The sequence below is a fragment of the Echiichthys vipera genome, assembly GCF_963691815.1.
Source record: "Echiichthys vipera genome assembly, chromosome: 5".
Classification (NCBI taxonomy): Eukaryota; Metazoa; Chordata; class Actinopteri; order Perciformes; family Trachinidae; genus Echiichthys; species Echiichthys vipera.
Genome location: NC_139830.1, coordinates 25,210,391 through 25,237,547, shown reverse-complemented (window position 1 = coordinate 25,237,547; position 27,157 = coordinate 25,210,391). Strand labels below are relative to the sequence as shown.

At 39.2% G+C, this 27,157-nt stretch overlaps 1 protein-coding gene across 1 annotated transcript in view; it reads left to right on the top strand.

Annotated features, from left to right (window-relative positions):
- Nucleotides 1-27,157, top strand: part of cntn5 (contactin 5) — a gene marked incomplete at its 3' end in the record, with an annotated part of 89,254 nt that overhangs the window by 2,646 nt on the left and 59,451 nt on the right. The window contains exons 2-4 of the mRNA XM_083914608.1: nucleotides 15,468-15,674; nucleotides 22,017-22,140; nucleotides 22,251-22,426. Coding sequence (XP_083770734.1) covers nucleotides 15,468-15,674; nucleotides 22,017-22,140; nucleotides 22,251-22,426 — 507 coding nt within the window. The remainder of the gene's footprint in view (nucleotides 1-15,467; nucleotides 15,675-22,016; nucleotides 22,141-22,250; nucleotides 22,427-27,157) is intronic.

Sequence of the window (27,157 nt, the reverse complement as noted above, 5' to 3'; positions counted from 1 at the left end):
AACCTGTCTCTGAATTTAATGAATTGATATCAGATCATTGAAATTAAGATTTGACTCCGACAATGGATGTTGTAAACCAAGACCTAGCAAGTAATTAAAAAGAGCTGTGTGGATGTGTGGTAGAAATGGTGAGGCCCTGTTCACACTGTTGTAGTCCGCATCCACCTTGTTTATTATTCTATGGGGTCGTATCTTGCTTTTGTCACACTCTCTGCAAGGCTCATCTGGCTTTACAGATACTACAGAGAACAAGACAGAGTGTTGGATATTAGCACTAAAAAGGAGAAAGGGGGTACTCCAGGAATTAGCTGGGTTTAGAGCGGCAAGGTGTATGGTGTGTGTGTCCCCGTTAAAAGACATGGATACAGGTGTCCAGGTTAGTCATGGATTTATTTCACTGTGGTCTGTAATAACAACACAAAGTAACAATCGGTACACGGTATATGATGACACAAACATAATGACATAAATAAAGTTACAAATGACTGTATTTGGTACTCAAGTATATTCTATAAATAATGAAAAACTAAACCAATCAACTCAGGTGAGTAGCACATACAGCATAACTTAGCTTATTAGCTAGAACAACACACCTGCATAAGTTAGCTCAACAATACACAATAACACAAAGTTAACATTCACTTAGACAGTTATAACGTCATTCGGCTCACCTTCTGGCATTTACACACAGTAATAAAACCAGGGAGGTGCAGGTGAATGTTGGAAAAGGGCGAAGGAGTTTCACGTTATCTGCCGCTGTATCGAGAGAAACTAAAACATACAGCACGGCACTTCACACACAGGCCTAGCGCATTCACTAGCATCAGAACGGAAATGGTGCGTTCAAGAGCGTCGGACACATGAAAACTTGACGAGAAACTCAATACAACAGCATTCAATTAAGAACACTTAAACAATATGGGCTTTCTAACAAGCACACTTAAGTAAATTTCAGTTCTGACAATTCAACTACTGGGTCCTGTGCGTTCAAGGCATGACAGAGTAAAATTAAATTTCTCAAGGGAAAACAAGAGATGCCTTCATTTTGTGGTTGTCACATGTGCACACTGTGTTCTGCCACCCCAATTTACAAGTGAAATGTAGGCCTGTGAATGTTCTCATTTGTCAAGGTCGTCGTTATCCCCAAAGAAAATTAAGTCAAAAACAACAGTCGTTGGTGGGAAGTTGGGACGGAGACAAAATCAACTTCCCAACAACGACTGGCACTCCAACGACAGTCGTTTGCACTTGGAGCACAAAGGGTTTCAGTGACAGTCAGTCCAAATCAATCAGATTAAGGAATGATACACAGTGAAAGACAACACACAGAAACAATTTGACTGCAGGACTGAGTGCTATTGAAAGCGTTTCAGAACAACACAAGCACCTTAGAGATCTCTCAGAAATACCACATCTGCCGTGGTTGTCTATCTGATATGTGAGATAACAGCAAAGGGCATTTCTGCTACAGTACAGTAGGTGCTAATGTTGGTGCTGATGAAACTAAATTAAAAATCTAAGGCCGCACTCACACTGTCTTTCTGTACCGGGCCAAAACCGGTTTTTCAGCTAAAGCCTAGTACGTTTAAGCAGTGTGAGTGCACCCGTTCCGCGCATAACAGCCGACAGCGCCCACGGCCCGCTTGAAAGAGGTGGGCTTTAGCGGAGCCGTTTGCACATGTACGAGCACGAGCGTGCGCACGTGTACGAGCACGAGCCCTACGGCGCCTGTTCGGACATGTAAATAGAAGGACGGACCATGCGCGGACATTTCACAACAACAACAATGGCGGTGAAAGGTTCACGTTGGTGTGATGCGGAGGTGGAGTGTTTACTGCAGATTTGGTCGGATGAAAATATTCAAAAACAGTCGACAAGACGCACAAAAACTCCGAGGTCTGTGGAAAGATTTGTAAACAAAGCCACACACGCGCGATCAATGCGTGTGACGTGTTACGGCGTGATGGCGTATGGACAGCAAGAAGTATTGGCCGAGGCCCAGGCAGTGTGAGTACAAACAGGGCTGGGGCGCGGGGGGAGAGGGAGGGGGGACAAGTACCCTAAAGCCCTGGTCGCGGTGCGGAAGGACAGTGTGAGTGCGCCCTAAGTGTACTGTGGGGCTGGACAATGATTAGACATACAGTACACAACTTTAAAGTATTCAAAGTATTTCATAATCATAGTGTAAGAAACTAGCGATGTCATTCAAAGCAAGAGCCTCTACACTTCCTATACATCTTTGAATCCTATAGCTTATGTGTGCGATTCCATTGCTTTGCGTTGTCAGCAGTGCCAGGACCAGAAAGGATATCAGTTTGAAAACAGGCAATGACAAAAAAATGAAATTATGTTTGTAAATTTAATAATGAATTTTAATAAACACCTACTTAACAATTATTGTGTATAAGTTTGTGTACACCCTGTATATACTGTGTGTGTGTGTGTGTGTGTGTGTGTATATATATATATATATATATATATATATATATATATTCAGTAGCGGCTGCTGGTCTTTCAAGGAGGGGAAGCTCATTTTTCCGGCCTACATCATAAATGTGTTTGTTTATTTAAATGTAAATGAAGAGAAGAGAAGAGAAGAAAATGATCTGTTATCTTGTCGTACCACCTAGGCTTCTTTTCCAGGGACTTGACCAGTGTCCTCTCAATGGCAGTAGAGCTAGGCTGCTCAAACGGCCTTGGCCTAGCTGGAGCTGCTGCGCTAGGCTACTGTGAAGTGTGTGAGTGTGAGTGACGGGGGAGAAGCTCCACAGCTGCCGCTGCTCGTTGGGGAAAGAAACTGCAGAGTGACAGAACAGAGTCTCCAAACACAATGCTAGTTGTTTTTAACTGGGGATCGATAAAGTCTCTGGATCAGTTCAGAACAACGGAAGGAAAAATGCGTCGGTGTCATACCGCGGTGAGAGGTGTCCTGTCTTGGGTTTTTAGTCTTGTGTGCCAGAGTATATTGTCTCGTCGTGAACCTCCAGCCATTACCACAGCCTTGTCTTTCCTCTAAGTATTGCCTCACTTACATTTCTGTTCCCTTGAGCACCTCTGCAGAAGAGTGATTTTTTTTTTCTTTAGTTTTCGGTCAGCTTGATTAGCTAGTTAAGTTTCATAGTGCCTTTGTTTTTCCTCATCTTGGAGTGTTTTTGAGTTGTAGATTTATTAGCTCTGTGCAGCATGGTTTTTGTTTGTAGCCTTTTGTTCTTCTCCATGTGAATGAAAATGAACTGTACACACAGCTGTACATTTTTCAGCATTTTTTTTTGGTGACATTATAGTGGAAGCTGAGCTTCCCTTGCAGTCTTAGAGCAATATATATATATATATATATATATATATATATATATATATATTGTTGAGATCAACCTGCAGTTACCTCCCCGGGTCCCTTGATCGGAGGATAGAAGGAGAGATCTTGAGACGATGGCTTGAGATCACACCAATATCTTTATTGGAGCACTTTGCAAAGCGGAGACAAGTTCTGATACAACTCAAACCAGGTCATACATCAGAAGAGTCTATTGTTGTCTAGGGGTAGCGGCTTTATATATCCTTCTGTCGATGGTAACGCCTTAAAGGTAAAAAAGGTGGCAATGGGCGTTAGTCTGCCTGGCAACACATTATAACACTAAAAGCTGAGTCAAGGAAATTAGTACATGTCCCTATATGGCTATCTAGAGAGACAGATGTGTCTGTCTTTGCAACACACGAAAATGTTAGTTAATGAGTATGTGTGTGTGTGCCTAAAATAAGGAAATGAGCATTCCTCTGTTCTTTAGAATCATAACGAGGTGATGTGTGAGAGAGCATGAGATCTCTATCTTCCTCTCTTTTATATATATATATATATATATATATATATATATTTATATATAGAGAGAGAGAGAAAGAGAGAGAGAGAGAGAGAGAGAGAGAGAGAATCGTCAACAATTTACTTTTAGAGATGTTTAATAGTAACTTTAACCTCAACATTCTAACTGTACATAGCCTTATAAATACATAAAAAACATGTATTGAGCTACAGTTGTTTTTTTGTTTTTTTAAATAACTAAGCATGATCGTATCATATTCAAGTAGTTTATCAAATTTGCAGGGACTTCGTATTTTGTGCAAATAATTTGTTTCTGTTGAGTCAATTCTATTCATTGATTTTTGAGTGCATACGCTTGACAGAATTTGATTTGCTTGTTCATTATAGGTATCTCACCACCACTACATTGACTCCTGTTGTCTTACATGTTTCCAAAATAATTGTCTCTCAAGAAAATAGGTAGGCTTTTTCTCAAAGGCCTTATTTGGCTTTATTATGTGTTTGAATTGTCCACCTTTACATTCCATATGCATGTTAATAGAAATATGTGACCAGGTCTACGTTTATTTCCAAAATGACAATTTTTCTTATCAGAGGAAATAAAACTTGTTCAAAACTCAATGTGTAGCTGGACTGTGTATGGTCAATGTGCTTACCCGTGTCCGATCAATTCTATATTAAAAAAAAATCAGAAAAGGATTATATATAATTTACATTTTTTAATATAACTAAATGTTGTTTCTAGAGCAGCAAAAGCAAAGTCACTATATAATCTCACTGTTACCCAAACTAATGTCCAAATGTCCATAACTAATATAGAGGAGAAGAAGGAATGAAGAGCACAGACCTCAGTATCAGTCCTTCCTCCTGGCATCTGCCCTCCTCCCTCTGCTGATGTGAATCACTGCCAGCACATAGCCTTCTACTCCTGGCAGCTAAGTTTACACCTTGCCAAATTTTAAGATATGTAGAAAATACATCTGGAATATTTGTTTGTTTCAAAACACTTAAATTATCACTCACGCTGACAAATAGTGTAACTTTACCACTCACTCACTCGCTCACTCAGTGATTCAGTGACATACACTGCATTTACAAATGACCTGAATCTGATTTTTTTGCTCATATGTGACCTATATCTGATTCGCACAAGTCACATTTTGCATCATTCTGACCCGCGATGCACTGTTTAGTAAATGAATGATAAATAATGTTGATTGAAAAAAAAAAGTGTGCCACACAGGTACAGAATCAAAACAAACATGGAGGACAGCAGTGAAGCAGGCAGCCAATGTTTTAGTTTTAGACCTCATCAGTATTTTAGACCTCATTAGTCTAAGTTTGAGACCTCCTTAGTATTTGGGACGACACTTTGGATTTGAGCATTAAATCAGAATTTTGCATTAAGACCCTCTTTCATGAACATTTAATTAAATGAAATGCCATGTGATTGGACTCTTAGGGGTTAATGAAACAAGTACTATGAATATGCAGTTATACAACCAGTAAATTGATCATAGCTTAACGTGATAATAAGAGTTAAGTGATGATGCTTTAACTTCTAGTTATCCACTGAACTTTTCACATTCCACTGGAATATGTGGTAGCTGTTTAGTTAAGTCCTTTTAAACTTACTATATAACTACAATAAGCTGGTCTTGTAAATTATAATTAAATAATCACAAGTTGTTTTTGAAACAACTTACACTATAGGCATATTGGTGTATATATATATATTTCAAAAAAGGTCTCAGTGCACAACTGTGTTCATGCCTCCATTTTATAATTGTTTATCCTTAACACTAAAATATATTTTATCCTAATCTGTTTACTCTATTACACTTTAGTTCATGATTATCCACTGTGTACAACTCTTCATTTGTGTTCAGCTCTTTCATGCAGTACAAAAAGATTTACGACTTGCTTTCTCCCCCTCCTGTCAGAGGTAGACGAGAGTAGACAAGTAAACAATTTGGTGGCCAAAGTACATTTTTGGTGGCCAAATGTAAACTTATGTAAAAACAATACAGAAAAGGCTATTTAATGCAACACAACCTCCAATAAATGTAAAGACATTAACAGAATGGAAATATTTAAATTTATTTCAATGGAAACTCACTGCAAAGTTATTTATAAACATATGGTACATACAGTATATTCTCTCAAAGTGTCTCACCATGTTTCACCCCCACACCACACCCTTCCTTATACCGACTCTTCTTCCCTCCCTCCTTGCACGTTCTCTGTCTTTTCTATTTACAGCGTGCTCACACTGTCCTTTTGGCCGCGGCCAAAACCGGTTTTTCAGCTAAAGTCTAGTACCTTTAAGTAGTGTGAGCGCACCCGCTCCGCGCTCAACTGCGGCCAGCGGACCGTCCACGGCCCGCTTGAAAGAGGTGGGCTTTAGCGGAGCCGTTTGCACATGTACGAGCACGAGCGTGCGCACGTGCATGCGCACGCGCACGAGCCCTACGGCAGTAGCGTTATGTCCGCCTGTTCGGACATGTAAATAGAAGGACGGACCATGCGCGGACATTTAACAACAACAACAATGGCGGTGAAAGGTTCACGTTGGTGTGATGCGGAGGTGGAGTGTTTACTGCGGATTTGGTCGGATGAAAATATTCAAAAACAGTCGACAAGACGCACAAAAACTCCGAGGTCTATGGAAAGATTTGTAAACAAAGCCACACACACGCGATCAATGCGTGTGACGTGTTACGGCTTGATGGCGTGTGGACAGCAAGAAGCATTGGCCGAGGCCCAGGTAGTGTGAGTACAAACGGGGCTGGGGCGCGGGGGGGAGAGGGAGGGGGGACAAGTACCCTAAAGTCCGGGTCTCGGTCCGGGAGGACAGTGTGATCACGCCCTTAGTACGTTTTTAATTAACACTTACATAACAATGGTGACTGAACTGCCACAGAAGGGGGGATAGATGTTTTTCTTTTAGTTATAACAGCCAGTGTGCAGACTGAGTGAACGAGAGAACCAGAGGGAGAGGAGCTCACAACACTGCAAACACACAAGCACTAGTTTGTTTGAGTAAAAAGTTATATATATATAGATGATCTGCAGCTGTATATTCATAACTAGCACTCTTACTAGTAACTTACTAGTATGCCTATGGCAAGGCAAAGCAGCATGTATGTTCTGAGCTGACACAATGTTGATGTCAACATGCACATACATCAGACAATGCGCAGGCAGTTTAGTGATATCCCCGCTGTTGTGGTCTTGAAATAAAATCCGGATCCTGCATTTCACATGCAATTCCAAGAGGAACTGTATAATCTCTCCACATACAGGTGAAGCTGTATGTATGGTAAAGTTTTAATTCAATTACTCAATTTTCAGTCTGGAACATTTAGTATATTCAGCAACAATAAAACTATTCTGGTGTAATAATTTAGTTTTAATTTGATGGAAAATTGAGCATACCCACATACAGAGTAATGCATTGTTGTGTCACCCACACTGATGATCACAATATTTCCAGTACATACTGCATTGCCATTTAAACAGTTCTGGTCTGCAGTTCTTCCTCTATAAAGTTATGTATTTTTTTTGTTGTTGAATGAGCAAGCCAGGAAAATATATAACTCAGTTCAGACAAATTGGATTGTTTGGGCATAGCATAAAATCTCTAAAAGAAGATACACACCATACCTCAGTATTGTCCTTCAATATAGGCATATTGTTATCTTATAACAAGCAATGACATGCCTTTCCTTGTGTTCGCTGTCTTTGTTATTTGGCCTTTGGAGATATGTTCTGAGCTCATTCCTGTTTGGATATTTTAGAGGGATAACGCTCAGTGGACTTTTATCAGATTTCCTGAAAGAACTTGTATTTCCTGTCATCATCCATCCACTCATTAACATCTGAGCATCTCCTTATCAATAACTGAAATCAAATTAATCAAATTAGTGTTGCAGATTTGTCAGCAGTGCTGACACGATCATGCAATTGGTTTTTAAAATGTGAAACACCACAATGTCGAATGTTGTACCTGTCGATTCTGTATTTGTGGAAAAATTGTTCATTTATAAAAGTTGTGCTTTTCCAAAAACAGCGCTGAGAGCCGAGTATGCTGTTAGAGCTCATAACTGTCAGAAATCTGTCACATTTTAGTAAGAGTGCTGCACTTCAAACTGGTTTTCAATATTTTGTGCAACAGGGGCCATGAGAAACCACTCCCAGGGGTTTGATGCAGTCTTTGTCTATTATGATACTTTTGACATGATGGCTTATGTAATTATTGACCTGCTGTTCTCTCTGAATATTCTGAAAATTACTGCTTTGAAGACAGTAGTTCCCCTGTGCTATTTTATTTTCCCCTGTACCTGTCTCCACTGCCCAGTCCTTATTCATTCCATAGATATTTAAATCATGCAGTAGCAGAGAGGGCAGAACAATTACATTTCTCTCATGTTTAAAAGTGGGCTGGGCAGGCCTAGTGTCTGAGACCATTTTTTCCTCCACCCAGTCTACCTCTGATTGAAATACAATGTTGCATGGAGTGTTAAGTGTGGAATGGTAATTCAACCGTTCCTCAGCTAACTCATATCGGTATCTCAATATTAAAAGTGGGTTGCAGGGAATATAGATGTGTAGTGCTGTTTAAGTGATGCATGAAGTAATTTTCACCAAGGGCAAAAGAGTCGTGAACTAGAAATATGGTTGTGTATGGGGAAATGGATGAGTACTTGCATTCACTACACAGAGCTGGACCACACAATGAATATATTGCTGTGATTGTATACCTTGAAAAATAAACATTACTAACAAATATAGAGCTTTGTTAAAAGTCACTCCCAATCAATGGAGGGTAACTTCCATTCCCAAATTTCCCAACATCCCATTAACACTAATTATAATTATCTTTGTGCATGTACAAATCTTTGACTGTATATAAAGATGGATGAAGCATCTCCTCATCATCCCAGGGTACAGAAGTGGAGCCAAAGTATCCCTCATACGGGCACCGCCATATTGCAATTTTCCAACTAAAATCTGTGCGGTAGTGATCGTGCGGTATCAAAGTCCCGCCCATACGCCCCCAATCAATCCTAGGTCAATCACAGCTGTCAATTATGATGTTTCACCCCATTTTATAGCATTAAAAAAAACGAATTTGAACCAAACCCACATCGTCACGATCAGGGAGATCTTGTAATACAGTCTGTGATACAAATCGGCTACACAAACTTTGGAATCTACTTTTTGGGTCCCACTATCAGGAACTAATGGACCTTCTCCAACTGGCGGGAGAACCTGAGCTGTGACAGCCTCTCTTAAACTCACAACTTGAGCCAAGGTAATTAACTGAAAAAAGAAACAAAAGTAATTGTTGATTTCTGTAAGTATGAGAGGTTGGGCTTGGCATTCAAGTCTTGGCAGTCAAGCGTATTTGGTGTGTACAGTGATCAACACTATAATCAGTACCTGGGGATTTGGCATTTCAAAGTACATGAGTACATACAATGAGCCTGTGTGCTCACGCCAACGTTTGTGAAAGAGAGTCTTGCTATCATGCGCCACATAGCAGGAAGCCAATTACAAAAGTTTGTAGTCATTTTATTTTAGACACAGAAAATCTAATATCGGATTTTGCATCATTTAACTGAAGAATTATGGGCTTTAAATTAGAAAAATGATATCAGTCACAGAATATTTTGGATAGAAACCTCCTTTCTTCTTATTAAGGGCATGACAACACAATACAATACATCATGCTCATACTCTAGCAAGGTTGAACCAACTCATACAATCTCCATACTGCAAAAAGGATAAGGGAAAAAGAATGGGTTTAAGTGAGCAGTCCGCTTATATAGGAAGGGATGTGAGGTTGCATATGATGTATGGATTGTTCTATCTGTAATGATATTCTGCTGCATAAATGGTCTCAAGCATAATCAGCTTCTGTCAATATAATCTCCCAGTGAAGGTCTTCATTAATCTCACAGGCTATGGCTAATCATGTCCATCTACTTGAGTCCCCATGAGCGTCTCACCTACTTACATTATGTTTTTCTAATTAATTTTTAACACCACGGTCATCCAGAGGCAACAGAGAAGCCCAAGACTTGCACGTTGTCTCCTGTGCTGTGCCAACCCAATGACCTAATACAAGTAGATCTAGGCTAATACAAGTAGATTAGTTTCTCACTGTTTCCCCGGGTCTGCCCTCTATTCACTTAAAACATGTCATCTTCCCTCAGCCTCACCTTCACCCCTCTTGTTAGTTAGTTTGCATGTCCCTTGTCTAAATAAATGTCGGTCTCCTCAGTTGGTCATACTTCATGATAACTTTGACTTATTTCATGCTTAATTTCTATAGTTAACCAAAAAGGTCATCTCCATTTAAGTTAACCCAACGTCTAACATACGTATGAAAATAAGGACAAGATAACAGGAACGTTTGGCTTTTTTTCCTTTGTTCCAGTATAAAATGGTCCTTGTTTCCTTTGGTGATGTTATCATGAAAGGCGGTGTTAAGACCTGAAACGATCACTGATGGCATTGCTCTAGAGTTCCCTAAAATGCAGCAGGTGCAGCCCTTTCAACAACAATGAGTGGTTCTGATTTTGCACCCTCTGAGAGATAGGGATCAGTGGGATCTGCAAGGGTCATTGCTTTTATCAGATGAAGGTGACAGCTGACAACAGCGAGTATCTGTCGGCTTCAGTAGTCAAACCAACAAAAGAGACTTTTTTGTATGTTCTATTTGTCAGGGTTTAGGTCCTTTAGGTCTGGAATTTTATTTTCCTCGGAAAAATAAAAAATAAAATGGACTTTTATACCTTACACTAACTTAAACTCAAACGAAGTGCAAATGCAATATAAAAAACGTATAGGCTTGTTGATAGAACACCCCTGCATGATGTATTAACACTCATAAAATAAGAGACGCATACAATGTTCATTTATTATTTATCCACAAAGAGTAATAACAGGCCATTGCCACTTAAAGTTCTATATTAGATTCTCTAATAAATTCCATTTGTATATTTTGGGTGTACACTGAAATGTTTTTTTCATTGACAAAATCATACACAACAAATTATTTTTGTCATTTTTTATTCTAATTTATGAATAAACAACTAAACAAAAAATGTTAAAAAATCAATAGAAATATCCCCAGTTACCAGTTTATTTAATTGACATCAACCTTGCCGTCAAGATTGTTAGTGGCTTACCAGTTTATTGCTATAGGCACACCTACCTGCATCATGAGTAAGGGATTATGTAGAGCGAGTGGGCTATTATTGCAAATGAGGCCCCTTCAGTGTGATTCAAGACACCTCTGCTTCACATTGGGGTCTTGCATCATCAAATTAACTGGGCTTCTTTCTGCAGATTGATGGACATGGTCCTCCAGATCAGAACTGCATCCATAGCAACGACCTGCTACACAGAATTAACACACCATAGAATGCCTTGATTGACCAATCAGAATCAAGTATTCAACAGAACCATAGAATAATCCAACATAAAACCTCCCATCTCCACTGGCATTAAGATAAGATAAGCCTTTACTGATCCCCAGTGGGGAAATTTCTAAATAATGATAAGTGATAGGGGGTGTATAGACTTTTTCAATGGAATTCCATTGCTGGGCAACAGCCTTGTTCCTTGGTGACTTCCTGTAAGCTGATGTCATTCACAGACACTGCAACAGGAAATAAACTAGGACTGCTTTTGAATGTTTATGTTTACATCTTTGAAAAGGTCCATAAAATATAAGAAATACCTTTCAATATTAGGCATACATGTAAACATAAACATTGTGACCACCTAACCACAAAGCCATAATCATATTACTAAACATATAGTTTGGCTCAATCGTCACTTATGCACAGTGACTTTGGCTCAGTCTTAATCTGCAGAAAGAGGTTGCTTTAATTCTCCATTTAAGTATTATAATTGTAAATTGTTTAATTTGGTTTTGATTCAAGGTGCTATGATTCAACTAGAAAATTATTTATTTGTATCGATACGCAAATTTCAATCTTTGGTTTCCATTTGTTGAACAGTGTAACCACATTCACAATAACATAATCATAATTGTCAAACAAAAATAATGTCTGACGAATTTTCTTATATTATATGGTATTATTACCATGACGAAAGTATGCCAACTGGCATTAAGATGATACAGCGTGCTTACATCTTCCATGTCATACTGCAAGATAAATGAGCCTTTTGTCCTGACAGTATTTTGAACTTAGCAAAAGTTCCATTAGGAAGACTCTCTGTCATTCTCATTCATTCTCTCCTGCTGCTGTCAGTTGTCATTTCAGTATGAACCAGTGCAACTCTCCTCCACCCCATTCACCTCCATCACAACAGTGCCCAGTCCCGCTCCACACCATTCATCCAGATTCATCCGTCCCTCTTCACCCTCTCACCACCACCAATGTCTAGACTCTAGAAGGAAAAATTCTTAAACTATTCATATCATTATGACCCCTTTATATACGTCTATGTACGTCACAATGGGGTCTTATCGCCGAAGACTATTGACTTATTGTGCACCATGTAATTAATTTATTCTTCACTCTCAATAAGTTTCTCCTGATTAAAATAAAGTCAGTGCAGCTCTCATCTTTTAACAAGATCAAACTCAAGCTCAAGTTCTAACAAGTTGTTTCCTCGTTATCACTCGCTGCTTATCTCAACCACACTGCAACTGCCACAGAGTGCTAGCCATGGTTGTCCTTTTTATACATATACATGTGTGCAACAAACCTAATAAAGTCCAGTCTGCTGCTGACAGTGTGGTCTCAGTCAGATAAAACAGCTGTATATATATATTCTTAACACTGCTTTGATAATAAGTGAGAAACAGGATGATTATTGAGACTTGTGCAAGACAAACACACCAGATGTGGCAGCCCTAGAAGGGTTTGTTGCAAATATGTTGGACAATAAATAGTTAACAATTAAACACTTATTTGCCATGCTTTATCATTCCTTCCATAATGATGCACAAACCAAACGTTTGTCACTAGGGGTCCCATGCTGACTCGCAGTGCTGGTTAAATCATAGTAAAACATAGTAAATATTTAGCTTGCATCACATTTATCATGCAATTAGCAATTAATCAATGCAAAATATGACTTCACCAGCTTGACAGTGCCGAGTTGGCAATTGACACTTCGTCTTAATTTGGAGTAGTGTGTGTCAGTGCTAAAATTGGTCAAAAGAGCGCTATGAACTTTCTAATAATCTGTCATTTTCCTAACCCTAGTGTTGCCTTCTTTTTCAAAAATTCTCAAATGATGGAGCGAGATGATATGGAAGGGACACAATTGGCTAAACACAATCACTTAAGAGGTGCAAAGCTGTGAAAGAACAGAATGTGGGACAGTATTATTATGCTCAGGAAGTCTTTACATTGCCAAATATGCAAAAATCCTAAACAAAAGAAAACTGTGACAACAGCATTTGTAATGTAGCAAGTAAATGTGGACAAATCAAAGAAAAATATCTAAAAGGTGAACAATAGCTGGAATATAAAGGCATTAAACTCAGCATCTTGAAATTTTAAATCTATGTTAGACATTGTAAAATGTGCTAATGATGATCAAAGTAAAACACAGAAGTGGGTTTACTAGTCTTACTGCTACATGTTGTCTTACGACTTGAAGTTAATGTTTTTTTGTTTTTTTTAAACTTCTCTAGCTGTCAAGCAGTGAGCAGTGGGATTGTGGTTTACACCAAAATTGAGCTGATTCTCAGCAAGATAAATGATTTAACTGATCGCCAACCAACAACTAATTGCTTTGCTTATTACTTTTTGAACTCACAATACCTTTAATATCAAATGGAGTTCTATATTCTGCTTCCCTCCATAATATGTAATAGAATAATTGCTCGCTCTCCATTTGTAGATAGGAGTATTTTTGCAGCTGACAAGTCCCCAAGGGCACGTAATTATTTCTCAGTTTTGTTCAGTTCTTTTATAGCACTTTATCATGTAGCACAAAACACTCCCCCCCTTTGCAGAACTCTGATTAGACTTCTGCTGAGATTCAAGCTTCTAGTCCTCTGCATTTTTCTTTAAGCATTATATCTGAACAGTATTGGTACCATGATATCATGAGTAACTTCAGCTATTTGTTTAAGCTGCATTTTATAGTTGCTTTGGTAAGTATGCATTGATGATCAGTTGTCATAAGGGAGCTGATTGTGTGTGTAAATTGAGTTGTCACGTCTATAGTATTATAAAAGACAACACATTACCCTACATAAAATGGATTGAATTTGAAGCAGTCAAAGAACATGTTGACAGCAATGATTAGTGACAGCCCCAAGTGTAGTTAACCTTTTTCAGAGGATATTATTTTGAATCTCCATGGACTCTTTTACTTTGAATGAGGTTGATTTTCTTCTGTTCTGTTACACTTACTCCATTTTATTCAATGTGAGACATTGACTACAGTGACTTTCAGAATATCCAGAGTATGTGTTTTAAGTTATTGCATGTTTGCATGTTAGTTCATGTTTTCACCTAAGGAATCGTGCATACCTTGCACACTGTACCTCTAATGTTGACACCGTTCTAGAAATAGAAAATAAAAATGTTTTCACTTAAGAATTTAAGATATTTTTGGGGGATCGTGCTTCCTTTCAACAGGAGTATCAGTGCTGATTTGAAAAAGTAGTATTCTGTTAAGTGAATATGAAGCTTAAAGAGGAATTGATATAGACTCACTGAGGCTTCAAAACCTCAAAATATTCACATTGTTACCTGAATGTGAATTTTTCTTCAGAAATCTATTATATCACAGATAGTAAGCTGATGTTTTTTCAAAGGTACATGTATTTTCGTCAGACTGTAGGAAATGCATTCTAGATTTTTTCTACTTACTCCACTCAGAGTTGTCTCTGAATTGTAACACTTCCTTATCTGTATCCTTATCTATTTTTTTTCTTCCTTCTCTTCGGCAAGATTTCTGCCTAGTAGAATACTAGTTTGTTGCACATTATTCCACATACAGCAGCATGGGAAACTGATTCCAGCTCATCAGTTTGGTAGAGGAGGAGGAAAGTACAGAGAAAAGTTGATCCAACTTTTTTTCTAAAATGACTTACGAGTGCATTCAACCATGAAGATATCACCCAGAAATGGCAAAATTAATTACAGGAAACTCTTCAAACAAGCAAACTGCTTCAAGTGCTTCATTTTAGAAAGGAGAGCTAGAGAAAGATTTATTTATTCATGTATCTTTATTCATGCAGTGTGTTAGAGGATGCAGTCTGAACAGGTGGCTTTTTAGTCTGTGATGGAATGTGTAGGGATTCTGTTCTCCTGGTGTCAGAGAGGAGACTGTCCCACCAATGTTTGACAATTATATAATCAAACAAGAATATAAAGATAATTTTACTTATATGGACCAATATCCCAAATTTGTTTCAAGGGGCTTAAAGTCTGATAAGCAGACGACAACATCTCTCTTTAGACCCCTCAATTCGTATAAGGAAAATTTTTTTAATGGGGACAAAATGGAAGAAACGTCAGCAAGAGCAAATGAGGATGGCCTGACATGCAATAGATTGCATGTGCAGACAGACTAACATAATACAGTAACAGTATACAGTGTATGATGTAACTCTTCACTGTGTTGCTCCTTTTTTCCCCAGACTTTGCAAGAGCTGTTGCAGCACGGCCAATATCATATGCAGCTGTATTACGAATGAAACCAGACAGCTCGTCAGTGCTCAACTCGCGCAGCAGACCTCGACAACACCACAGAGGTGGGCTGGTGACTCCTGACTGGCCTTCTTTTTCCAGTCATCCCTTGTCATCCCTGAGTCTGTTTAGCTCTCAGGAGGACTACAGGAGTGAAGGTAAAACTAATGGTGCAGTCAAACCTACAGTTTGTTTGCTTTTGTCTGAACCAAAGTTTTGCTTTTTTTTTGTTTTGTTACATTTCACATTCAAACGCACTATGACATATAATCACAACTAATGACTAAATGTACAACTTGGAAATGATCTCCCTGCATATATTTCATTTGCAGCTTAAGCCAACGATAATGAACACTTGGGTACACTTTGGCATAATCTGCCCACTGTGGTGTGCACTAGCTAAGGAAATGAGAAGGTAAAGCCAAATATGATTATCTGTGAAGAGTGGTTTGCCTTTAGTATATGCTGGCTATTACATGCCAGCATCTGCCTTCTTCTGCCAAGAGAGCTTTGCATAGTCCTGGAATACATTATGTTTTCTGACAGACTGTCTTCAAGTCACATCATGCAGGACTGAGACCTGAATGTTCAGGTAGTCTCAGTGCAAATTCAGATGACACTGGTCTCACCTCCCGAAATGAACCAAACTAAAAGAGTGGATACTCCAGAGTTGGATAAATAAAACACTTCACTCTGCTATCTGCAACAGTCTGCCATCTCCAGTCTCACGTTATGGTTGCAGGATTTCTCCCTGTTATGATTTGGTCTGGAAATGAATCTCACCTATCCATCATCACAGTGCATGGTCTGTAGTGACCAGGGCCATGCCCTTTGTGAAATTGAAGTGGGATCATGGCAATATCCAGCTCTCTCGGTGTACCTGTCAGTATAGAAACTATAGATATGATGGATATCTTTGTCAAAAGGGAAGATTTAATATCCCAACACAGCATGGAAACACACTGTCATGAATCTACATGAGTCACTTGCTTACATCCTGAGGATTCTAGAGGATATAATGACTCATTGTCACTTTAATATATGATTAATCACATTATGCCTATTGCATCTGGAGTGCTTAATTAATGTAAATCTAAAGTAGCTGCTAAACTGTCAGAAAGGAACTCAGCACACATTGGGAGTAATGGGGTAGTCATATTAAAACAGGCAGGATATTGGAATTACAATGACTTTTTTCCCCTTGCTTTCTGTTTTTTCTTGTTGACTTTTTTTCTGTTTCAGTCTTTTCCTATGTCTTTCTCTGTGCCTTTCTGCCAGTCTTTCTGTCTTTTTAACTTTCTGACAAGATTATCACTATGTAGCCATAAAATGACTTACATCTCTATAACCAAGGTGAGAGTAATGTCTCTCCATTGTCAGTGGTGACAAGAGCATTATACTGTACCATTGCACTGGATTGATGTTCAGGGGATGAAATGGATGCCAAAAAGTAATACACCTTTGGAGGCTTAGAGGGGATATTGCTTTTTCGGCTCTGTTACTGACAGATGGCCATGACAGTTGAAGTTGAGTGATTTAAATAACTTCTATGTTTTTTATACACATGCACGCGCACACACACACACACACACACACACACGCACACGCACACACACACACACACACACACACACACACACACACACACACACACACACAGACCATATGTCCTCGGGCATTGAAATATGGCTCTTTAATATCTTCAAACAGTGGCGGATGTATTGTAGTTACAATAATTAGGCAAGTAGGTGTATCTGATAGACCGACAGACAGACACACAGACAGACACAAAGACAGACGAACAGGCATATTGACAGATAGATAGAAAGAAAGCTAGATTGATAGACTGACTGATTTAGATATGGTTCATCTTTAAGACGGAAGTATAGTGTCAGGAACAACATTATTTTTGTTGTTTTGGCTTTGTGCTCCAGCACACTACATTTGTGCCACTTTCTCAGCTATAATTTCAGGGTGTTTGTTCAACATCAACCTCAAATGTCCTTTTTATGGTTCATCCCCCAATTTTAAGGTAAGTAAATTAATTGGAGAATGTATTATAAAGTGAACCTGGACTCATCATATTTACCGATATACTTTGCAGTTAATGACTGCCTGTGGTCTATAAGCCGCAGACATCAGCAGATGCTTGGTATATTCCCTTGTGGTCCTTTACTGGGCCTTGATAGTACTTGTTCCTCATTACATCAAGGCCCACTCAAAAAAAGCTAGACAGATATGACAATGATCAGAAATCAAGTGCTAGAAATGCAAACACTGAATTGCTTTGCTTCATGTGCACATTCTAGTTTTGCAACTATATACTGGTTAATTTTCCTCCACTGATTATTATTTCTAAAGCTTATTATGTCCCTGTAGCTTAGTAAATTGCTGACAAAGGGTTGGTGAGATGATACATGCTATGAGCAAAAAGCCATGATTCTTTTTTGTCATCAGATCATTCCTGAATAGTGATAAGTACTCCAGACTGGTGATTTGTAGTGTTATCATTATTATGTACCAAATAAAAATGCTCAGCATGAATATATATTCATTGTAAGGAATTCAGCTGCTGTATTGTAAATGTAAACAGAAAAGGCACATCATTAACTATCTGTTTACTGCGGGCTTATATTCTTCATGAATTCATTATCTCATAGAGAGACGATTGTTCTGAAGAACACAATATTCAGCCATCTTTTGTCGGTCTCAAATTCTGAGATGCAATATACATAGGAACCCTTCTACAATAAGTGCATCACTTGTGTGTTAACAGGAGACTAGATCAGAGAGTAGTGCACTCAGAAGGAACGGAAGAGAACGGCAACAGGGACTGTCATGAACAGAGAGCATATCCATACGTGGTCGCATTTGTGCCGAGCAGAGTTCAAATCATACATGAGAACCTCTTGAAATCCCCAACAGAAGCAACTTAGATCAGGAAACATTCGTTAGGTGTAGTCATAATTCGCATAGCATATACCATTTCACAAAAACATAGATAACATCTCAATGTTACTTTTTTATTGCAACATTCTGAAACACATCCTGTGACTGCATGTCATTAGCAACTTAATATAATTCTAAATATAATTCATTAAATTCTTTAATCTTTTTTTTAAGTTATTTGTTTATTTTTTGATATTATTATTCATGCCTTGAACCCAACTACTTGCAAAATCGCAACTCTTGTACTGTAGGATCCACAGTAGTGTTGTTTTTGTTTTTTTCTCCTAATGATTTTCTAAAACATCTTTAAGTTATATATTTAAACCTCTGACAGTCATGTTTTAATACCTCAGTGTAATGATGAACTGATGGATGTTGTCCGTGATCAATGTTGATCTCTCTCCGTTCATTTTTATGATTAATCTTCTGCAAAACACAACATTAAAGCCGCTCCACTTTTCATATCACCAACTCCTGATAATGTATCACACGCTATTTCCATCTGTGCCCCACAACGCAAAACACCATATAAGCTACAGCTATGACAAACGTGTGATAGCACACCCTTTGCACACTACATATGGTGCAATTGTTGGTGGACTGCACTGTGCCTTAAATGATGGATCATCGGTGCTCCAGATGTCCTGCACTATGCTATGACATGGTCATATAGTATGATATGAGTTATACAATATAAAAGCCCAAAGATAAGAACTACTTTCAGTAGAAATTACATGCCTGAGTCCCAGAGGGGGGCATTCTTTACACAGCCTTGTTTTATTTCTTGTAATTTGCTTGTAGAGCTTGTTATAAAAAAAAAATAGGGGCCTGCCACAGACTATTAGGGGGATAGTAGACAATGTTGGAGGACTAACAACAGTGTTGTTGTAACATTTCCCCCCAAACAGAAAATTGTCCAATTGCTATTTTCAGTAGTAGGGTGGAAATGATGAGTGAGAAGAGATGATAATGTGTTTGTACTAAATAAAAGGATACTTCGAATGTTATCATTCATCTAACGTGGTTGTACACTATAAGGGTGGGGGATAAAATCAATTCTTAGATGCATTGGGATTCTCTCTTGAAAGATTATGTCAGAAAACTCAACAACGTTTAAAATCCAATTCTCACATTATGATCCCCTGTAATAGTGTTGTAAGACTAGGCTGTACGCTCTTTTCAGCTGAAACAATTAGATGGTGAAACATAGCAGATGTGTGTTTATATTGGTGAGGATGGGTGAGCGTGAGCAACTGTAAAATAATATGTTTTAGTTTATAATTTATTCTTTTAATTCACTTTTTTTGTGCATCTTCAATTAACTGTCTGCTTCCCTAGCCTGGAACTGTTTCACATGACTTTTGTCATATTGTGAGGGGAGCCCAGACCAGCCCTCTAAGAAGTCACAGCTTGACTAACTAATTCACCTTTTGTTGTGTGAAACAGACATGTATTGAGCCTATCTAAATCCACTCAGACAGACTTGAGAATTGGGACTTTTCCCACATAATTACTTTGGTTCAGCCCACATCTTTTGCTTGGTTTGTGTTTCCTGCCCCTCTGTATATAATGATGGCCACAAACCTATTCTGGGTAGAGAGAATTCTACAACCTTGCTGTGACTTGTGACTGTCGCCACTGTGCAGTGAAAAACTAATCTGAACCAGCAACATAATTTGGACATTTAAGGAATTATTTCTTCCAGATGGATACAATCTGACTGGCACCCTCTGGTTTAAAAACAAATTAATGTATGGAAGAATTCTTGCTTCTATGAAGTTGAAGTTGAATTATCAAGATGCATTACAATTCATCAATGGTCGTTTTATAATGGCATCGTAGCCCTCTGATTCAGAATCAAATTGAATCATCTCACCCTTATTGTACACCACTGGATACCATTGTTTGAAACTTTGTGCTTTGATGTGAAATGTGAATTTGGGTCATAGTGGGAAACAAGCCACAGAAACGGCAGATGTGTTCACACACCCAAGAAATACTACATCAAAGGTAGAACACTTGTTGTAACAGCATTGTTGGCTTATAACTTGGCCCTCAAGGCTAACGACAGTGAGTCCAAAAGATGTAAAAGTTATTAGATGCTTCAAGGTTGAGCTTATAGGAGTTGTACTCAAAATAATGGAAAAAAAAGTGGGCTGGGATTGCCTCCACACAGCTTTCACAGAAACACTGATGTTATTTCACAGTCATATGCACTACCATGCACATGCATTTGGACCAGCTATCAAACAAACAACAGAGAAACTCAGAGGGAAAGCAACTTCATTCTCTGCTCAGGATGCAATTACTCCACTATATCTATACATAGCAAATTTTGCTGCTATATTAAAACTATGGTCTACATTCTGAAAACCAGTTGAGCCTCTGAGAGGGATTTGAAAAACGACCCCCCCCCCTCCCCCCAACCAAAGCCCTCCCCTCAGTGTTCCACAATTCCTCCCCCCGAGCTCGTATCCCCTCCCTCGCCTCCTAACGACACGCAGAGCCAGACAAAACTAGGCTAAAAACAAACATTTGTTGACATAGCTGTTTATCAGACCGGAGACGTTCAGAATCATAAACCAGTATTGGCCCCGCCTAACGGAAGCTATTTATGTAACATCTTCCATAATAAAACACAAAAATTACCTGTTCAACAAAAAGTCTTCTGTCTCAGCATCTGTTTTCAGTCCCAAATCCTGGCGTAACCTTCTCCACCGCTCAAAGGAATCCCCGATGTTGACTCGTCTTTGGTTCCTATGTAGGTCACATTTCTGCATTTTCCTTGGTCGACTTACGTTTTCTCTAACCTTCGCCGTTGGGGCGAGCAGAGGCCGCTCGCCGGTATCGGTCTTTTCCTTCTCCATGGTAATAGAAGCTCCAGTAGCTGAGCTGCTAAGCTAATCACTAGCCGCTCTAGCCGCTCTAGCCGTTCAGAGTTTACAGAGAGTGGGGGGGAGTGGGAGGGGATGAGGGGGGATACAAGGTGAGAGGAGCGGAGATGAGAAGGTTCGATGGAGGGTATGAGCCAAAATGAGCCTTTTGGACCTGTTGGTTCTCTTTGGTTATTTTATATGCAGGCCTGCGGCTAATACAACGAATGGATGTTTTTGGTTCTTTTTGTTTTTTTCGACCAGGTAAACTGTATCACCACAAAGGAACACTTCTTACTACTAATCTCCTTAGAAGTACAACATCCTCCAATCTTTAAAAAAAGACTAGACTGGCTGTAAGGATAACTAGAATAGTTTCCTAACAACCAGATCAGTTATACAATGTATCACAAAAGTGTCATCATAAGCTGTCAAATAAATGTTGTGTGCTGCAGAATATCATGCTTGTTATTGTTACAGTCTGTTTTGTTATTTATAATTCCATCTCACTATGGAGCTGTACATCTATTTCTCTTGTTTTCTTGAATAGAGGTTGGCAGGAAATATGCTCTTGCACAAAACTGGGGAATAATAGAAAAAGTAATTGAGTGTTAAAACTGAGTGGCTCTCATGTGATAATTGCAATCATCCTTGTCTTGATCTCTTTTTTCCTCATAGAGAGTGAAGAGTTTGGGCCTGTTTTTATCCATGAGCCAGACAATGTTATTTTTCCTTTGGATTCTGATGAAAAGAAAGTGGTGATGCACTGTGAAGCGCACGGGAATCCACCACCCACATACAGGTGTGAAATATATTTCTCTCTCTCCTAATTGCAGTCCTATTTTCACAGTTCATTAGCATGCCATTCATCACAAATATATTAAACTCTCCTTTTCTTCTTATGTTTTTCAGTTGGTACATCAATGGGACGGAAGTGGATGCCGAGGCAGACTATCGCTACAGCTTCATCGATGGAAACTTAATTATTAACAATGCAAGTGAGAGCACTGACTATGGGAAGTACCAGTGTAAAGCGGAGAACAGCTTTGGGACCGTCTTAGGTCGAGACGCTCTTTTGCAGTTTGCATGTGAGTAGACTTTTTATCTATTAATTACATTACATCATACATATGGTCTAGTATTATTTGACATACTCTATATAGTAGCTTGGTATGCCTTTTTTTTTTTTTTTTAAATGTACATTTTAGTTTGTCAGGCTTAAGAGAGTGAAAAACATGGCTCTGAATGTAGAAAATATTTAGCTGCAAGCTCTTTGTCTCTGTGTTAAAATAAACCTGTTTGGTTCCAGGGGTAAATAAACACCACACTGTCTACAGTAAGGTTTTTATGCTGAGTTTAGTTCCCACCAGGTTCCATCTGATACTGTTGAGTTGCACTGCTAACAGGGCATGTGCCCTCAGATGCTATGTCTCAATGGTAAATGAGAGCAAAAAGCACATTTCTTCCCCACATAATCCCCTGGCCTAACTCCAAAACATCATCACAGGCTAAGGCAGCGTACACAGAGGGACCAGGGGCACTGTGCTCAGAGGAAAAATTCATTGTTGGTTTTCTTTTCAGTTTCCTCATGAGCCTGACCATAATTGCCTTATTGGCATGTCTGCAGGGAGCTTACAGTTCTCACTCTCTAAAATGTTGCTAGAAGGTAAAGTACATAGTCTTGTGTGTTGTTATGGGGAATTACAGTTGGTCCAGGAATTACTTGGAGAAAGAATGGCTAGATGAGCTTGAAACTATGTAAACAAACAAAAAAAACAGTTCAGTTTTAGAAAAACGCCTTATTCTTAATTCCAGCAAAACCAGATTTTTGCACTTTTGTTTTTTTGTTTTCAGTTACGAAGTTTCATATATGTCAGCTTGATCAAAAAGAGGACCTAAATTAAATATAAGCAAGACTGCATTGGCAGGCAGAAATGCCCAGATGGTAAAGCACTGACGCGTTGTCAGTTTCTGAGCGATAGAAGCACTTAATCTGTCCTCCTAACTATCCAGATTCCCCCCTACTCAAGTGTCAAATCTGTATGGGAAAAGAATGAGCTTGAACCATTTTGCTTTCCAGAAAAATTTAACTTGCCTGAAAGTGAGCAATGCAGCATGTAGGCACTCACTCATTAGTCTACGTTCACATTACATCGATCTGACCTTTCTGGATAGACCGTTTACATTCATGTTTAAAGTGACCCAGATCTGACATAAGTCTTTTTATGTTTTGAGCAGCTCTCTGTCCTGAAACACCTGTCTGGCAACAAATAATGTCACACACATGCACATTGGAACAACAACAAAAACGTCACTGTAGCAGAGGGGTTATCCCAATGTCCCGCATACTAAGCGGGGAACATAGGACCCGGGGAACATAGGTACGCTCCCGTAGCAGGCATCTAGTGGCTGTAGCAACCAAAGGTCAAAGGTCCATCTCCCCAGCTGCCAACCATCTACTCTTTCCAGTAAAGAAGGCTTAAGGGACTGTTTTTTTTTTTCACTGGCCAACAGCCCGCTATTTTTGCCTCATTTTCTGTAACATTAAAATACATTGGAATTAGCAAGCTAGCTAGCCAGCTGCTACATGAGTAGGCTACATTTTAACAACCTAATGATTCATCCACACACTCTTGCCAAAATGAAGGAAAGCATATTGCTGTTGCTTGATGACTGACTGTTCAGCTCATTCTGTGTAACATGAAAGTATAGTGGAATGACTTAGCTAGTTAGCTTACCCTAACCCTAAATTAGCCAAACAGATGCGTCACTCATATCCGCAAAGCATACAATCAGACGAAAGCCTGAAGCAGAAAACATCGCTTAGAGCTGGCATGTTTTCATATCTTAGGATTTATTTGGACCAAACCAGAGATGGTGAATTTATTAAGACCATTTATTGGAGTTTGAATGAAGTGTGTTTTACGACGACTTAACAAAGTAATTAGGCAAGCCTTAGTTATTCAAAGAGATATAAATGGAATCAGAAGGTGTAAAGTTGTATTTTTCTGTGTAATCAGGAAAATAAGTGTAAGAGTATATTCCTACAGCTTGTGAATTTATTTTGTTTATAAATTACTGTGAATCCCCACTGGAAGCGAGACATGAGCATTATTTCATCCAAAAACTCTCTCTCCGCACAGTCGCCTGTCAGAAGCTGAGTGGACATTGACTGCTAACCTGCCTTCACCAGGCTGACTGACAGCAGAAATGTCCTGAACCAAAATAGTATTCCTCTCGGCTCCATAGGAAGATATCAACAGTATTGATTTTATTTCCCCGCCCACCATAGCAAGTGAGGTGAATCTGCCTGTAGTGACACATACACACACTCAGACAGACTGGGCAAACACATAGACAGTGTATGTGTGTTATTTGAAAAGCTGTCTATGCAGTTTAGGCTTTATGTATCGGAACAAAATAGAGTTGAGATGAAAATAAGACAACTCGAGGGGTCTCCCATGAGACGCGGGGGCTGCAGTGGGGGCGGCGCCACAGATGCAGCACACAAAACTTTCCGGTTGTAAAATTTTAACAAACTGCCCAAACCTAATGACTAATAAAGAAATGGTGCCTACAGTCTTTGTCTTTCCACAGCAGTATGTGTGTAATATGTTTGGATATTGAGTGCTTTTATGAACCTAAAAGTAAGGATATCTGTGGAGGAGAGCAGAGAGAAAGATGTTTTTAAAAGTCTCTGTGTTCAACTCGCAGTACTTTTGTAGCTTCTAACTGAATCTCTGTGTTTTGAAGTTTAGTTTCTCTCCTGCGTCCCTGTTTGAACTTCCAGATATCTGCTTTATTTCACTGTTTGGTCTTCTCTTTCAGCTCTGAAATGCAAGTTACAGCTGACAAAGACCCAACATTGCCGGATTTTGCTGCTTCATAAAAAATATTTTAAATAGCAACAGAGGATTTTATTGCGAAGAATTTATAGGAAATTAAATGGGTTTATTAATGTTGTTTTCCAGCCGCTCCTTTCACTACTCGGGTTCGCCAGTTTTTCTTATAGCAACAGCAGACATTGCAATGTAAGAACAGGGATGTAGTATTATCCTGTTTGTGAATTTGGTTACCTTTTATGAAACTAAAAATAAGGTTATTGTCTACCGGCGATTCCCAGGTACTTCTGTGATGTGGAGAACCGGTGATAAGAGCAGGTGGACAGTGGGTGTCAGATCTGTGTAGAGCACCAGAACAAAGACACAGACACATCACCGATATAATAACATTCCAAACACAAAATTCACTCTCAGTCGTTTCTGTGACATGAGACAAACTTTGAAAATACTTATGTTTAAAAATGTAAAAACGGCCAAAATACACAGAACTATCTTTAGCTCAGACAATGTGGACAAAGCCAGGTGTATTTCTTGGGTGAGGTGGTCCTATAACTTGGCCTAGGACACATGTGTACACACTGTTAGAAGAATGTGGCCAATCAATCAATTAATCAATCAACTGACTGTATTTGTAACATGAAATTACAGTGAAATGCAATTTCATCAGCTTCTCTAATTTGTGCATGATTCATCATAAAGTTGAGTGTTGCTGTCAGATCAGCACACAGAAAAAGAGTCCCTGGTTGAATGGCGTCATCAGGCACTATAGGATCCAGCCAAGTCTCTGCAAAAGGACTCCACAGCTCCTGACGCAGGCACAGAGACTGCCCAGCTCACCGTCCAACGGCAGCACACTGGTCAGCAGCATGCCAGGCAGAGAAGAGTCACAGCCGGTGTTTAATTCCTCCACGCTTGCCTGGGTGACCCTCTGAGACTGAGATGGATATGGATGCAGAGTGTTCGTCCACACGGTTGGGTCCGCAGCCATAGATTGCATCAGCTAACTAGCTAATAGCAATCTTCTTTACCTTTTCCTCGCTGTTTACACTCAATGTTTTTACCTGCCAACCTTGACGAGCCAGGCTTAGCAGAGTTGGCAGGTGACTGATGAGTTGATTTCCCTATCCTGATGAGCAGCTTGTAGTCATGAGATGACCACAAGAGATGATCTCACTATTCACGCATAACTCTCCAAATAAAGCTGCAACTCCAGGAAAAGCGTTGACGAACAGACAAGAAAAAATGGGAAAAGTCTATATATAGACAGGATCCATTTCACGATAGGACACAGCTGGAGTGGGCAGGGAACAGGAATACAGAGGGGCACACTGATTGGGTCACAAGACAAGGACAGGCAACACAAGGCACGCTGACGAAAGAGGATACAAACCAGGTGTACAAGGCAAAATATGCTGGTCTACATGGAAAACAGACAGGAAGTAAAAGAAGACATGGCCCAAACGGAGGGAACTTCAAAATGAAACAGGAAACAAACTACATGACAGTAACCCCCTCCAAGGGATGGATCTCAGACATTGAAAAAACAAAAGGTCTGATGGGGCTACAGTTTGCAGCAGTTAGCATTTGATATTTTTTAAGGTAAAATAATTATGCAATGTTGCTTAAAAATTCAAACTTAATACTTATAAATGATTATACTGGAAAATATGGCCTTCCTTTTCTACCACCATCGGCCTAGTGGGAACCAACACGACTTCTCAAGTATCTTAGTCTTAAGCCGAGGATGTTTGGGTTCTTGTTTGGTTGATGGCAGGTGTCAGCTGAGAAAATGGCCTCTTTTTTGTCAAATATCAGGTTCATTTGAGCCACCTTTGCACAGAATTGGATATTTTAGTTCTAATAACAGACAGGCCAGTCAGTATCCTGTAGTTGGGGGCATGACAGATTGAGCCGAGTTCAAGGTATTACAGCAAAGAAAAGCCTATAATCAGCTATAAAATTATATAATTAATATTC